Here is a 15,975-nt window from a genome sequence, read left to right as displayed (position 1 = left end):
CATGGGAAACCTGAACAACATTGAGATAATTACAGTGCCTCTTGTATAGTGTGCTGGGTCATGCTGTCAAGATTTTCAAATATCTGAGATATGAACATGTGTCTTTCATTCTGGCTCTGTATTTCATCTGCATTAATAACTATGTGCATTTGAAAGTTATTGAAAAGTATATTAGGAGTTGCTCATGTGATTGTAGCTCTGGTTTTATTTGTTGGAATAATTATAGTTGCTACTGTTTATACAGAGCTGTGTAGTACCATTTAATTAACTGTGTATTGTTACTTCCACTTACTGAACACTCATATGCCAGATGGTAACTAATCCTAGGGTGGAGGCATTATCTACATTTTTACTGATGAAGAAACTGAGGGACAGAAAGTTTAAATTACTTACCCAAGGTCTCATAGCTGAGCTAGAGTTCAACCCAGGTCCACCTGATTTAGAAGTCCATGCTTTTATCCACTATGCCCTACTTTCTAAGGAAGCTATGAGAACTGGCTTACAAAGGAAATGTGATATCAGTAGAAGACTGGCATCATCTAGAGGAAAGGAGTGGAATGAGCACAGGCAGGAAGAAGTTAATCGAGACTTTTGTGAGAAAGGTTTAGGTTGCAGAACTCTTAAGGCCTATAATTAAGCTGGAAGGGGAGGGAAGAAATGGAGGGCACAGAATCTCAGGATATGGTCCTGTGTGGGAAAAGAACATGTAAATGGATGAATGAAATTGGCTTCTGATAAGTCCAAGAAAGGGAGCTGCCCGAAGGGACCCTGAATCCAGGATATAAGCTTCCTGAGAATAGAGGGGTAAAAAATATGCAACGACTAGCTTATAGGTAAGTGGGATAAGAGTGGGACAAGTAACACACGATATAAAGTAACCTTTACTAGTGATACTAAAAAAAAGCCCTAGAAAGTTACAGAAAAGTGAAAAGTGGGTAATAATAAAGGAATGTATTAATGGGATGAAGTAAAATATACTCGCATAAAGCACACTTTCAAAGACACTAAATAATGACTTTAGTCAGATTCCCAAGGAGGAACGAACTTAAGTTCTTTGGACAAGGTCAGATTATGATGATTGAATTCATGCTTTAGTTTTCCCTGTGATAACACTCTGCGTACATCTTAACATCCTTACACAGCATTTTCCAAATTTGCTGAATGGCGGGGGGTGGTTAAAATATAGATCTTCAGCCTAGCCCCCAGAGATTCAGGGTCAGCGTGTTGGTGATGATTATGGGCATGTTTGGGAAAGGCTGCTTTAAGTAGAGGTAGCCTGTCATTCTTTAGCATCTCCAGATGTTTTTCTCTCTCCCCAAGTACACATAGAACAGAGGCCAAATGGGTATGCACCAAGCTCTGGGGTACAGTGCTGTGATTTAATGGATGAATGCCAGCAGGAACCTTTAAGGTGTTATTGAGGGCCAACTATCTGGGACCAGTTGAAATTGAGCTCACTTAGAACAGATGCCTTGCATTTGACTGACACTTACTCAGGAAAGTAGTAGCTAATTATTATTAGACTCAGCTCCTCTCTCCCTCCCCTCCCCTCCCCTCCCCTTCCTTTCCTTTCCTTTTCTTCTTTCTTTGTCTTGCTCTATCATTCAGGCTGGAGTGCAGTAGCATAATCATAGCTCACTGCAGGCTCAACCTCCTGGCCTCAAGTGATCCTTCTGCCTTGGCCTCCCAAAGTGTTATGATTGCCACCAGCTGGCATACATAAACTTTTTTTTTTAGAAAGGATAATACTAAGAGTTTAAAACATTCACTCAGGTTTTAATAATAAATAAATATTTGTTATTCTTTGCCCTTATAAAATTTGCAGATTGTAAACAGGTCGACTTGTGCTTTCATGAAGACACTAATGTCTTAAGACACCAAGCAGAGTCCCTTGAAGAAGTTTTGGGAGAAAATTGGAGGTAGATGGGCTGTAGGGAAGGCAGAAGAGCTTGTACTTTTACTAATCCTAAGGCAGAAGTTATCAAATATGGCTTGTGGATCCCTGGGGGTCCTTAGGCCATTTCAGAGTGTCCATAGGTCAAAACCATCTTCATAATAAGGGCGCTGAGATATTGTTTGCTTTTTCACTGTGTTGATATTTGCATATTGGTCCAGAAGCAGTGGGAGGGCGGGGGAGTCAAACTCCTGGCCCGTTTGTCAAAATCAAGGTAGGGGCACCGGACTAGGGACACCAGACTGTGTTAGTAGTCACTGAATGCTTCACCACCACAGTTTTTTTTTTAAATTTTTTAAAAGACGGTTGTGTTTACAAATGTTTTTGATGAAGCAGTATTATTTTGTCGTCTTTACCCTCAAGAACATGCCTTTTTAAAATTCTATGTGATAAAATGGAAAGTGCTTACAAAAAACTTGTGCCACTTGCTAAAGTACAATGGTTGTCTCAGGAAGAAACTTTTCCCCATGCAACATTATTTTTGCTTGAAAGGACTATTGACAGATGAACTGGTTATTCAGACTTGGGTATTTGGTGGAAATTCCCCAAAAAATAAATGAAGTAAGTGCATCACTTCAAGGAAAATAATTGACAATATTTATTACTGTATTAGTCTGTTTTCATGCTGCTGATAAAGACATAGCCAAGACTGGGTAATTTATACGGGAAAAGGGGTTTAATGGACTTAGAGTTCCATGTGGCCAAGGAGGCCTCACAATCTGGGTGGAAGGCAAGGAGGAGCAAGTCACATCTTACGTGGATGGCAGCAGACAAAGAGAGAGCTTATACAGGGAAACTACTCTTTATAAAACCATCAGATCTTGTGAAACTTATTCACTATCATGAGAACAGCACAGGAAAGAGTTGCCCCCATGATTCAGTTACCTCCCACTGGGTCCCTCCCACAACCTGTGGGAATTCAAGATGACATTTGAGTGGGGACACAGACAAATCATATTATTTCACCTCTGGCCCCTTCAAATCTCATGTCCTCACATTTCAAAATCAATCATGCCTTCCCAACAGTCCCCCAAAGTCTTAACTCATTTCAGCATTAACTCAAAAGTCCACATTCCAAAGTCTCATCCAACACAAGGCCTAAGAACACATAGGCCCTTCTGCCTATGAGCCTTAAAATCAAAAGCAAGTTAGTTACATCCTAGATACAATGGGATACAGGCATTGGGTAAATACAGCCATTCCAAATGGGAGAAATCGGCCAAAATAAAGGGGCTGTGGGCCCCATGCAAGTCTGAAATCCAGCAGGGCAGTCAAATCTGAAAGCTCCAAAATGATCTCCTTTGACTCCATGTCACACATCCAGTTCATACTAATGGAAGAGGTGGGTTCTCATGGTCTTGGACAGCTCTGCTCCTGTAACTTTGTAGGGTACAGCTTCCCTCCTGGCTGCTTTCATGGGCTGGCATTGAGAGTCTACAGCTTTTCCAAGCACACAGTGCAAGTTGTCAGTGGATCTACCATTCTGGGGTCTGGAGGATGGTGGCCCTTTTCTCACAGCTCCACTAGGCAGTGCCTCAGTAGGGACTCTGTGTGGTGGCTCTGACCCTACATTTCCCTTCCACACTGCCCTAGCTGAGGTTCTTCATGACAGCCTGCCCCTGCAGCAAACTTCTCCCTGACACAGGCATTTCCACGCATCTTCTGAAATCTAGGTGGAGGTTCTGAAACCCAAGTTCTTGACTTCTGTGCACTGGCAGGCTCAACACTAATAGAAGCTGCCAAGGCTTGAGGCTTGCACCCTCTGAAGCCATGGCTCAGGCTCTACATTGGCCTCTTTCAGCCACAGCTGGAATGGCTGGGACATAGGGCAGCAAGTCCCTAGGCTGCACACAGAACAGGGACCCTGGGCCCGGCCCACAAAACCACTTTTTCCTCCCAGGCCTCTGGACCTGTTATGGGAGTGGCTGCTGCGAACACCCCTGATTCCCTGGAGACATTTTCCCCATAGTCTTGGGGATTAACATTCAGCTCCTGGTTACTTATGCCAATGTCTGCACCTGGCTTGAATATCTCCTCAGAAAATGGGATTTTCTTTTCTATCGCATTGTCAGGCTGCAAATTTTCTGAACTTTTATGCTCTGCTTCCCTTATAAAACTGAATGCCTTTAACAGCATCCAAGTCACCTCTTGAATGCCTTGCTACTTAGAAGTTTCTTCCACCAGATACCCTAAATCATCTCTCTCAAGTTCAAGGTTCCACACATCTCTAGGGCAGGGGCAAAACGCCTTCAGTCTCTGTGCTAAAACCTAACAAGAGTCACCTTTGCTCTAGTTCCCAACAAGTTCCTCATCTCCATCTGAGACCACCTCAGCCTGGATTTCATTGTCCATATCATTATCAGCATTTTGGTCAAAGCCATTCAACAAGTCTGTAGGGAGTTCCAAACTTTCCCACATTTTCCTGTCTTCTTCTAAGTCCTCCATACTGTTCCAACCTCTGCCTATTGCCCAGTTCCAAAGTTGCTTCCACACTTTTGGGTATCTTTCCAGCAGCACCCCACTCTACTGGTACCAATTTACTCTATTAGTCTGTTTTCATGCTGCTGATAAAGACATGCCCAAGACTGGGTAATTTACATAGGAAAACGGGGTTTAATGGACTTACAGTTTCACATGGCTGGGGAGGCCTCACAATCGTGGTGGAAGGCAAGGAGCAGCAAGTCACATCTTACATGGATGGCAGCAGGCAAAGAAAGAGAGCTTGCGTGGGGGAACTCCACTTTATAAAACCATCAGATCTCATGAGATTTATTCACTGTCACGAGAACAGCACAGGAAGGACTTGCCCCCACGATTCAGTGACCTCCCACCAGGTGCCTCCTACAACATATGGGAATTCAAGATGAGATTTGGGTGGGAACATAGCCAAACCGTATCAGTTACCAATGATGAAATTTTGAACTTCCAAGAAAAAAATGAGAGTTTTGGAAAACCTCTGTCTGCAACTGTGAACTTCATACCTTCCCAATATTTCAAATATTGAGACAAGATTTTTCTGATGAGATTGATGGTGATATTAATGCATGTAGTTTTAAAAATTTTTACAAAATATGTCAACATTGGGAAGGTCAGCTCATTTTCAAAAAAACCAGTGCATGATGTTACATAATTAGTGTTCAGCATCAAGATTGACCAGTGAGTACTTTTTTGTTTGTTTTCAGACCAGTGGATTTTGGTATAACAGAGTATTTAATGTAACAAAGAAAGGTTCATTGATAGGATTTCAAATTCCACATTACAAATAACCTTTAAGAAACCAGCATCAGTTGAATTTTGGTGTAGTATCAAATAATAATATCCACAATTACCTGAAAAAGCTACTAACATACTCTTCCCCTTTTCAATTACCTATCTGTGTGAGGACAGATTTTCTCCATAAACTTCAAGCAAAATATTATATTGCAACAGATTGACTGCAGAAGCAGATCTGAGAATCCAGCTATTATCTATTATGCCATACATTAAAGAGATTTGCAAAATCGTCAAGACAGTGCCACTCTTTTCAAGACTTTTGTTTTGTTTTGTTTTGGAAAAGGTAGTTATTTTTCATAAAAGCATGCTATTTTTGTTAATGTCATAGATTTATTTTCTTTTTAAATGAATTAATGAACATCTAAATTTTCCTGTTTTTATTTCTAATATGATAAATATTGATAGATTATAACTCACAGAAAGAAAAGCTTCGAGTCCCTCAATAATTTGTATGATTTTAAAGGGGTCTTGGAAACAGAGGGTTGAACTGCTGACCCAAGGTGTGACTGATTAAGGGGACGGCTGCATGATAGCCATCTTGGCCTCCTGAGAGGACTGCCTCTTAATGTTCATCTTTTCAGCCTGTAATCACCAAAAGGTGATCTAGGTTCTCCCATCTCCTATTAGTAGACCCAGATCCTACCAACCCACACCCTAAAGTCTGTCGTTTCTGGGGTAGAAGCAATAACTGAGCATCTCCTTGATCAGGCCACACCCTCTCTCCCATATTTTTGGATTTATGTGTAAATAAGATAGTTAGATAGAGTTTTTAGTATTTTTCCAATGAGAAGCTGCTTTCAATTTTCACAGATCTGACATTGATCATGTAGTTTTACAGAAGGTTTTAATGAAGTTGCCAGCTGTGGTCTTTGGAGTCTGACAGGCTCGCCTATTTCATGGCCTTATGACTTCGGGCAAGTCATTTTTATCTCTCAGAGCAACAGTGTTCTATGTATGAGGAAAGGCTGGGTTCACAATAAGTTTAATGATAGTGTTGATACTTACTAGGTGTGTTAGCAGTTTTAATTGTTATTCTCCCTGTTCTCATTGGCGATTTTCTTGGGCTTGGAGGTTTGAGATGGCAATGAGCTTGACTAGTCTGTTTGTAAATCACAGCTGAATTGACTGCAGACTCCTGTTAGAGAAAGCTGTTCAGCTCACCTGTTGGATTATGTACATATTTTTATAATAAAGTCCATCTTCTTATACACACACACACACAAAGATTGCACAGCAAAGCCAATATAAAGTGATTTGGCATATGATCAGTCACAACTTTTAGATTATCAGCTAATTTCTACCTGGCTCTTCAGAAAGCCGATGAACACGTAGATGTCATGCTCGTGAGAATGAATAGCTTTCAGGAAAAGGGTAGGTCCTTTGGGACTATCTCTACTCTTTTGAAGACGTGTGCCATACTTTTAGATGAGAACACATAAATAAGTCTAAATCATACCAGACGTTATTCAAAATTGTCCTTTTATACTCCATCATTCTCCATGTGCTAATTTTAAAATGTAATTTTGATCTTCTGTAGTTTTTCTGGGAAATTCCTTCTCTGTTGAAAACAGAGCATTGAAAGGAGAGGTACATCATTGCTTTCTTGGATTTTATTCCCCATTCCTTAGAGATATCCCTTGACCTGTGATACTGTGGCTCCTGGAAGATTTGGGAATTGTTATTGCATGCGGTTAGGGGGTCTTTATGCACAATCACATATTCTCAAAGGACACCGAAAGTATAAATGCCTTTAGGTGGAGTTAGGGAGTAAATGGCATTAAAAAGGAGTCTTAAAACTTGAAAACAGTCTCATGTCACAGTAGTCCATGCAACATGAAGTCACCTCTGGTATATCCAACCCCTACTCTGGACCGTGCCCCAGGGGGCTCCTCACTCTCTGCTTGTTACCTTTTCCATTTATTCACAGCTCTTCAGTCATCCGCCTAGACTCTGTCTTGCTTCAGACTGCCCTTAATTATTGGTTTAGGGCATATTTGCTTCTCCCCCTCTCTCCATTTTTGACATTATCATCTTTCCTTAAAGACCACCTCCTCATACCACTTTTTACTTATGACTAAGTCCTATGATTTTCAGGTGTAAAATTAGTGAAATTTAGAAACCGGAAAGAGAACATGGGTAAGTGAAAGGGTAGGACACACTGCTTTAGAGACCATTTACCTAAATTTCTGGGCGTGTGTGAAAATTTGCGAGGTACTTCTTTCTCATGGAGCACATTGTTTATGTTCAAATTCATGCACATAAATACCTCAGTAGTAGTGAGGCTTCACTTGCATTCAGTCCCATTCTCACAGTACCTGACGTTCTTCCATTGTCTTCTTCCAGACTATTTGGGCACATGGTTTGCTTCTCATGAATGTACCTAATACTTGTGTTCAGCTTAAAATTAATCAACAGATCTTCTGAAATGCTTGAAGTAAAAGAAAATACTCTTTTGATAAAGCTATACTCCTAGACCGTTGGAAATACAAGTATTGTTTAAAAAAGTCATCTCATAGATAAGTGCCATTGTAGTTAAACTACTTGCTTGCTGGGGATAGAACAAAGACATAATCCAAGTGGCTTCACTTGCCATCACTGATATTTTTCCATTTACTGTGCCTGTAAAGGACTCCAGTTTGGTTGATATGATGGAATTATTTCAGATTGAGTTGCTAGAAATAATCCTGCTCTGAAAAACCTAGAGATGCACTATAACAATGTCCCTGTCTTTTTAGCGAATTAGCAAATAAAAAAAGAGTACTTTGGATCCAGTAGAGGAAATAGGCAAATAAACAGTACACCTATCAAGACTTCTTACTTTTTTTTTTTTTTTTTTCCTTGAGACGGAGTCTCACTCTGTCGCCCAGGCTGGAGTGCAGTGGCGTGATCTTGACTCACTGCAGCCTCTGCCTCCCGGGTTCAAGAAATTCTCCTGCCTCAGCCTCCTAAGTAGCTGGGATTACAGGCCTGCACCACCACACCCGGCTGATCATTTTTAGTAGAGATGGGGTTTCACCATGTTGGCCAGGTTGGTCTAGAGCTCCTCACCTTAAGTGATCCATCCACCTCGGCCTCCCGAAGTGCTGGGATTACAGGGGTGAGCCATCGCGCCTGGCCAAGCCTTAACTTTTGTATATTAATTTAATGTTCTTAGTTTTCATTGATAGTTAAATTTTATGTAGATGGTTGTCATGCCTAAGGTAGGAAGAAATATTTTCTGTGCAGGAGTGAAAATAGCCTAGAGTTCCGTTTTGTGTGTATTTGTGGGGTTTTTTTTGCATTTTTGTTTCTTTGTTTGTTTTTTGAGACAGAGTCTCACTCTGTTGCCTAGGTTGCAGTGCATTGGTGCAATCACGGCTCATTGCAACCTCCGCCTCCTGGGCTCAAGTCATTCTCATGCCTCAGCCTCAGCTGCGATTACAGGCATGCACCACCATGCCCAGCTAATTTTTGTATTTTTAGTAAACACGGGATTTCACTATGTTGGCTAGGCTGGTCTCGAATTCCTGATCCATCTGCCTCAGCCTCCCAAAGTGCTGGGATTACAGGCGTGAGCCACTGCGCCTGGCCCCTTTTTTTCCTTCTGAGACAGGGCTTTGCTCTGTCACCCAGGCAGGAGTGCAGTGGCACAAACATAGCTCACTGCAGCCGTGACCTCCCTGGGCTCAAGTGATTCTCCTGCATCAGCCTCCTAAGTAGCTGGACCCATGGGTCCATGCCACCAACCCTGGCTATTTTTAAAAGATTTTTTGTGGAGATGTGGTCTTACCATGTTGCCCAGACCGGTCTTGAACTCCAGGGCTCGAGTGATCCTCCTACTTTGGCCTCCCAAAGTGCTTGGGGTGGCACCCAACCTAGAATTCTGTTTTTGATCTTTATCATGCATATAGCTTAATCAGGTTTTTGTATGGGGGCTTATTCATGGTATCCAGGTCAAATGAGTGTTGGTTCTCTGCACTGTCTTCAGTGGGCTTTGCCATTTTGGAGAGTATCCGAGAGTTATAAGAGACACTTAGATACTCTGAGATCATCCAAAAGTATCTGCGAGTATCTGAAATACATAATAAATGTGTTTATTAGTAAATGAGGAAATATTTACTGAGTACCTCTTATGCTTTAGCTAGTTGCAGTAACTACAGCCAACAACATGAGTTTTTTGAAAATAAATTTTTTGCATGTTGTTAGGTGTTAGTAACAGTAAATTATATAATGTTGCTTTTGTTTTTATTATTAATAGAGAGCATTAGTTATTTTTTCTTTCCAAAAAAAAACTGTATTGATAAAAATGTGTTCCTTCTCTATGAAGTAATTTGTTCCCCTTTTATGAAGTAACTCAGTGATCTCTTTATTTATGTATTGTAACCATATGTATACAGCCAGAAGTTATTCTTCTCTACCCTCCCTCCCACAACTAAACAGCTTTGGGCAGCAGCATGCAATCTTTTTGCTATTAAGTTTCTGTGAAGTAAGGCCAAAAAGCTTTAAACATATTTTGACCAAGATGGTCTAGGAGTCTGGTTATGTCTCAGTTTGCTCTGACTGACTTGACTGAATAACATCTTGGATTGTCAATGAAGTTTTGTGTAATGTATGCTTTTTCACACTTGAGCTCATACTACAAGATATTCTTAGGCTGATAAATGTATCTCCCACCCAGTGTAAAATAGAGAACTCTCAATTTAGGAGAAACCTCCCTGCTCAGAAACTGGTCTCCCTGTCTTAGATTTTTACCAGGACATGGTAGATTCCTGTCCTTTTTTTTCTTCGGAGGCTTGGACTTGCTACCTTTTTTACTATTTTTTGAAATTTTCCATTTAAAAAATTAATTTTGTGAAAATTTTAAACAGTTTCCAAATTACCAAAAAAGTTGCAAGAACAGTGCAACTGTCTTATGCATCCCGAAGTTTTGGAGAGTAAGTTGCCAACATGGTGCTTCATTGTCCTCAAATGTGACAAGGACATTCTCCTACATAACCCAGTATGTGTAATAAAATCAGAAAATTAACATTGACTTCTTACTACCATCTAATCCTCATAAGAGAGGTCTGTGAAAACTAGTCAACTGGCAAAAAAGATAAAATTTTAGTACTGCATTGTAGAAAAAAGATCTTGATAATTCTCAGTTGAGAGAAGGTGTAAGTGTATAATATCAGAAAAATATGAACACTTAATGTAAACTGAATGACAAATGAAGAGGCAAGAGAAAATGATCATGATAATGGGGCTGCTGTCCACATGTTTCTCTAGCAATCTCACAATGTGTCTTCCTTCACTTTGATGCTGATCTCTTCTATGACGGATCACTTGACCACTGGATAGCGCTAGCCTTTGACTTTGCAGTTGGCCCTGGTACCTCGTCTCAGAGTCAGCTATTTTGGTCTTGTTGGTTTGCTTTTTGATGTAGCTTCTGAGAGTTTAGTTATTCAGTACCACTGTAGACATTTCAGTACATCAGAGGGATTCTTTCATGTATGTGGGTTGCAGCTGCCCACTGCACTATACAGATGGTCTCACCTGAGTGAGTGTCCAGCCGTATTGCTCTGTTGCTGAAGAGGGAGAGGATTTGCTCTCTGTGATCAAATAGGCTACTTTTTTCTTTAATTTTATTCCTGAGCAAATAATCCTAAAGAGAATTCTTCATATAATTTTTCTCTGATTTATATTATAAAGTGCCATTGTCAAAGTGGCATTATGTTGTGAAATAGATATGCTAAAGAACAGTTCTTCATAGAAGAAGTAAAAAAGCTTATCAATAAGGCTAGTTCTTTGAAAGAACTATTATAGGAAATGAAAACTTTTTCTGGTAAGTTTTTATTGTACATGTTTATGTAAATGTGGATTAGGTTTAAAGTTTTTTGAACATTTAAAGAAATTCAAGAAAAAATTCACACATCCTATCACCTTATCAAAATGACTTAAGTTCTTTATTGTTTATATGTGCATTTGTATAACTATTACAGTAAGGACTTATTTATATTATAAGTTATACATATAGATTCTGATTGTGATATATGTTCTTTAAGGCTCTTGCAGACCAATTTGAAGATAAAACTACATCTGTATTGGAACGCCTAAAGATTTTCTATTGCTGTCAAGTACCACCTCACTGGGCCATTCAGGTAGTTTTGTTGTTTGTCATTGGGTATGGAAAATACTTGGCATTAGAAAGGTAAATGCATTATAAATTGATGATTTCAATTTATGTTTGAATTTTCAAATATTTTGCTGATATAATAAATGTATCTACCTGGGAATTGCTAACTACTTCAAATTGCTATTTTGATTAAAGTGATATTAGACTCATAAAACATTTTTAAAAGAATTTAAAACTGTATGAAATAGAATCCTAGAAATTAAATTATAGGAGAATCATAAGTGCTTGCATTTTCAAAGTAACTTTTTTTTAAGGGATGAGGGCTTGCTTTATTGTCCAGGTTGGAGTGCAGTGGCAATTCACAGGCGTGATCATTGTGCATTACAGCCTTGAACCCCTGGGCTGAAGCAATCACTCCTGCCTCAGCCTCCTGAGCAGCTGAGACTACAGATGTGCACTACCATACCTGACTTTGAAATAATTTCTTATACTAAAATTATTTTAAGGACTTTCTACCAAAGGAGGAACCTTTTAACCAAGTTGCTTACAAAAAGCAAAAGAAAGCATTTATTTGGTATACTTTATGTTGTGAGATACACATGACTACTCTCTTCTTCCTGAGGGTATGAGAATACCTACTGTAGCTCCTAATCCACATGCTGAGGTGGGGATTCTGGCCCCTTGTCTACATGGTTCTCCTGTATTATAGGTGTAACTCCCTATTTTGTAAAATTTTAGCACTGAAAATAACTTAGACACCTGGTCCAGTTTCTTAATGTTACAGAGAAGAAATTGAGGCTCAGTGCAATTAGCTTTCCAGTGTTGATCACACAAGTGTACGTGAACTAGGTTTCTAATTTCCTCACATTTAGTCTACTTTACCTCTTTTCCTTAGCTTTTCATTGGGTTGTAATTATATCAGCTAATAACAACCAACTTTTACTGCATACTTAGTATGATGCATACATTTTATTCTGTATTCCACACATATTCTCTTATTTTATTGCAACAATTTTTAAAAATACCTGTTTTACACGTGAGGAAGCTAAGTCGCAGAGAGGTTGAGTGGAGTCAGATGGAGCCAGCCAGGGGATTACAGATGATTTATCTACTATTGCCATTTTAATCAGTTTTCTGTCTTCTCTATCATGGATCATACACATAGGTAGTGAGTTAGAAACATAAATGCCAACCCACCATCCAATTGTTCAAAATCCCTATTGTAAGACTTCTTAGAGTAGGTTATATTCTTAAACACAGGGTGAACTCGGAGGTTTATTATGCGTTGGAGTTCAGTTTACATATTGAAGGAACCTCAATAAAACATAGACAAGTAAAAAAGCTTTATGATATCTCAAAAGGAATAGCTTCTTCATTAAGAATGTGTTAACAGCTGGAATTTTTTAGTGTGTTTTTGACTCTGATCTGTGAAATTTGTTAGGTGCTTTATATTATGTGGTTTGGTGGATAAACATTTCAGAATGAGCTGTTATGACAAAATGTATCTATTGTGGGTGTTGCTTTTTATCTTTTTCTGAACAGAAACATTAGGAAACTTAAATACTGTTCAAACTGAATTTAGGCCAAATGCTTATCTGCTTAGCAAGCTGTGGATTTCAGAATCTTCAGGCAGTTAGATAAGGATCCTTTTTCATTAGGAAGTTAATTACTTTTTCTGGCATCATGGGGACTAACCATATCTTTGTATATTATTTTAAAGATTGAGAAATAACAGAACAGTTTATTATAAAAAGAGAATTAGTCTCTACTTTGCTACTAGCTAGCCATATCATCTTGGATGTCATCAACTTTCTTGATCTGTTAAATGAAGATGTACTGCTCACTGCATAAGCACTAAGATTTATTCCAGCTCTCACATGCTATGGGCAGTTTTTGAAAATGTCCAATTATATTCTCTAAAATAGCCAAATTCTCCTGTATTTCATGGGTTACTGATGTATTGGACCATTCTCATTATTTACTTTGATAATCTGTAGCTTATAATTTTTAGGTATATTTCATTTACTTTCTGATATTGTCAGTCCCAGATTTTCTGGGCTTAACTCTTAAATATGTATTGAATTTTCAGAGTAGTAAAAGTATACTTACGAGAGAGCAGCACAGCTCTCTCTAATATGAAACTATACCTTATTCTAACCTTACCTACTTTTTTAAACCTTTAAATTTTTTTTTTACCATTTGTGCAGGTGTTAACACTTACAAACCATAATATATTTATTTTTAAATATGTTTAACCTTCACTGACCTTAACTCAGCTTGCTCTCTTTTTAGTCTGCCAGGGACTGGGAAATTAGGAAGCTAAGTTTGTTAGAATGTGCTTGAAATAAAAGTAGCTTTGAGTGAGAAAGAGCTAGATATGATGCCCTTCTGAATAAAATTCAGCAGGGCTAATGCATAGATTTTATGTCATCTCTATTGACTGCTCAGAGTTTTAAAAATTAATTTATTGGATCTCAGCCTCATCAGTTGAGATTGTTGTATACAGACTGTCTAGGTAAAAAAGAAATACTGATTTTTGCTTTTTAAGTTCTTAGAAAAAAATTGGATATATTTAGTATTTTCAACAGTTTCTACATTGTTCTTTAATTCCTTATACCCTATAAAGAGGCTTGTTTTCTAAAGTAAAGGTATGTATTGAATTATTACAAACTTCTAAGTAGTAGAGATTCTAGAAATTATACATTTATTACAATAAGCAGACCCCTAAAAAGGCAGATTAGGTATACTTGGAAGTGAAACAGGAATCTCTCTTTACACCAAGAAGTATTAATTATTTCAACTTGATTTTTCTAGCGCCAACTTGCAAGTTTGCTCTTTGAGTTGGGATGTACCAGTTCAGCCCTTCAGATATTTGAAAAGCTAGAAATGTGGGAAGATGTTGTCATTTGTTATGAAAGAGCCGGGCAGCATGGAAAGGTACGTAATAGTCAAATCTGATGTACTGGTGAGAGCCTTCCCTCTGGGAGCATCTTCTCACTTGTTTTGTTTTTCAAGCCCACTTTTGCCAGTGTTCACTAATATTGCTTTTTTTCACTTTTTTCCAGAAAACTTTTAAATGTTTTCTCTGATTTCCATTGGGACAGATTATTTTATGTGTATGCGTGGTGGTATGTGTATAGAAGAGAAAAGTGGACTGAGTTTGGGATTTGACATGTAAGAGACTAACAAGAGCTTTGAAGACGTGGCATTTTCGTTTCTTTCCTTTACTCACCTTCTCCCGTAGGATGACTTCAAAGTGAAATATTTGGAATTATTTTAATGATCACTGGGTTGCCTGATGATCAGATGCTGTGGGCCTCAAGGGAGGTTACCTAGGAGAGAGAGTGGGAGCAGTTGGCTTGGTCTGTAAAAGAAAATCCAAAGGGGTGATGACCCCTCTAGAGGCAGAAGAGTTGTCAAGTGTGTAATGCACATTTAATTCCACCCTGAAATTGGGTCAGGAGGGAAAATGTTGCAATATTTGCATCTGTTATTAATCAGTTGTTTTTTCCCCTCATACATAAACAGAATTTTAAGAAGCATAAGGGGCTCTGCGTTGTAAGTCACTTTAAAAACTGACACATTGAAATCATATGTTAAATTTTGGATTAAAAATTCAAAAGACTTAAGTTGACTACACAGGCAAGCAGAGTAAAGCCCACAAATTAGATCATTTATACCTACAGTCAACCTTTTGCCATCACCCTAAAAAAGAGCAATAGTGGTTCAAGCATGTGTTTTTCTTAAATACCTTCCTAAGTATATCTATTTTAGATTAATAGTGAAAGTTGCATTTCTTTCACTAATCGATTAATGGCAGTGGAGGTCTTTGAATTGTATTGACTTAAGGAGAAACCAGAATAAGAACAAAGCTTTACTGTGGAAGATTATCGACTGGGCATGGTGGTTCACACTTGTAATCCTAACACCTCGAGAAGCTGAGGTGGGAAGATCGCTTGAACCCAAGAGTTCAAGACCAGCCTGGGCAACCAAGTGAGACCCCATCTCTACAAAAAAAAAAAAAAAATTAAAAAATTAAAAATTAGCTGGGTGTGATAGTGCATGCCTGTAATCCTAGCTACTTGGGAGACTGAGGGGGGATGATCACTTGAGCCTGGGAGGTTAAGGCTACAGTGAGTTGTGATCACACCACGGCACTGCAGCCTCTATGACAGAGCAAGACCCTATCTCAAAAAAAGATTGATAGAGTTATAATATTTTTATCCTGGAAAAGAACCCGACAAACATCCATTCTAGCTCCCTTCTTCTGTAAATAAGGAAAGGTTTCCCTTATGATTTGCTTCAGATCACAAGCTGGTTATTGACTACTTGTAAGGTAGTATGGCATGGTGGCTAAAAGCATAGCCTCTGGTCTCTGGCTGCTGGTAGTCAAATGCCAGCCTTGCTTCATGCTAGCTTTGTGATGTTGGGCAAGTTGCTTTCATCTTCCTTGTCTTAGTTTCCTCATCTGGAAGCACTTAATCTATTTGCTTTATAGGTTTTTGTGAGATAATGTGTGTAAAGTACATACAGTGGTGTTTACCTCATAATGTGACATGAGTGCTTGCTGCCATTACTTGCTATGATTCTATGAGATGTTTTTTCTTCATATTTTAATGTCTCTAAAATTGGAATGTATTTAACAATTGATGGC

The 15,975-nt window shown here is 38.8% G+C and overlaps 2 protein-coding genes across 2 annotated transcripts in view; one reads left to right on the top strand and one right to left on the bottom strand.

Annotated features, from left to right (window-relative positions):
* The window catches only part of DPY30 (dpy-30 histone methyltransferase complex regulatory subunit), a 937,477-nt gene that overhangs the window by 691,874 nt on the left and 229,628 nt on the right, over nucleotides 1-15,975 (bottom strand). The window lies entirely within an intron of this gene.
* Nucleotides 1-15,975, top strand: part of TTC27 (tetratricopeptide repeat domain 27) — a 177,065-nt gene that overhangs the window by 82,456 nt on the left and 78,634 nt on the right. The window contains exons 11-12 of the mRNA XM_050754136.1: nucleotides 11,251-11,346; nucleotides 14,136-14,258. Of these exons, the coding sequence (XP_050610093.1) occupies nucleotides 11,251-11,346; nucleotides 14,136-14,258 (219 nt within the window). The remainder of the gene's footprint in view (nucleotides 1-11,250; nucleotides 11,347-14,135; nucleotides 14,259-15,975) is intronic.

The sequence above is a fragment of the Macaca thibetana genome, chromosome 13, assembly GCF_024542745.1.
Source record: "Macaca thibetana thibetana isolate TM-01 chromosome 13, ASM2454274v1, whole genome shotgun sequence".
NCBI lineage: Eukaryota > Metazoa > Chordata > Mammalia > Primates > Cercopithecidae > Macaca > Macaca thibetana.
The sequence above is the reverse complement of the archived record's forward strand: the minus strand, read 5'-3'. Positions and strand labels throughout refer to the sequence as shown.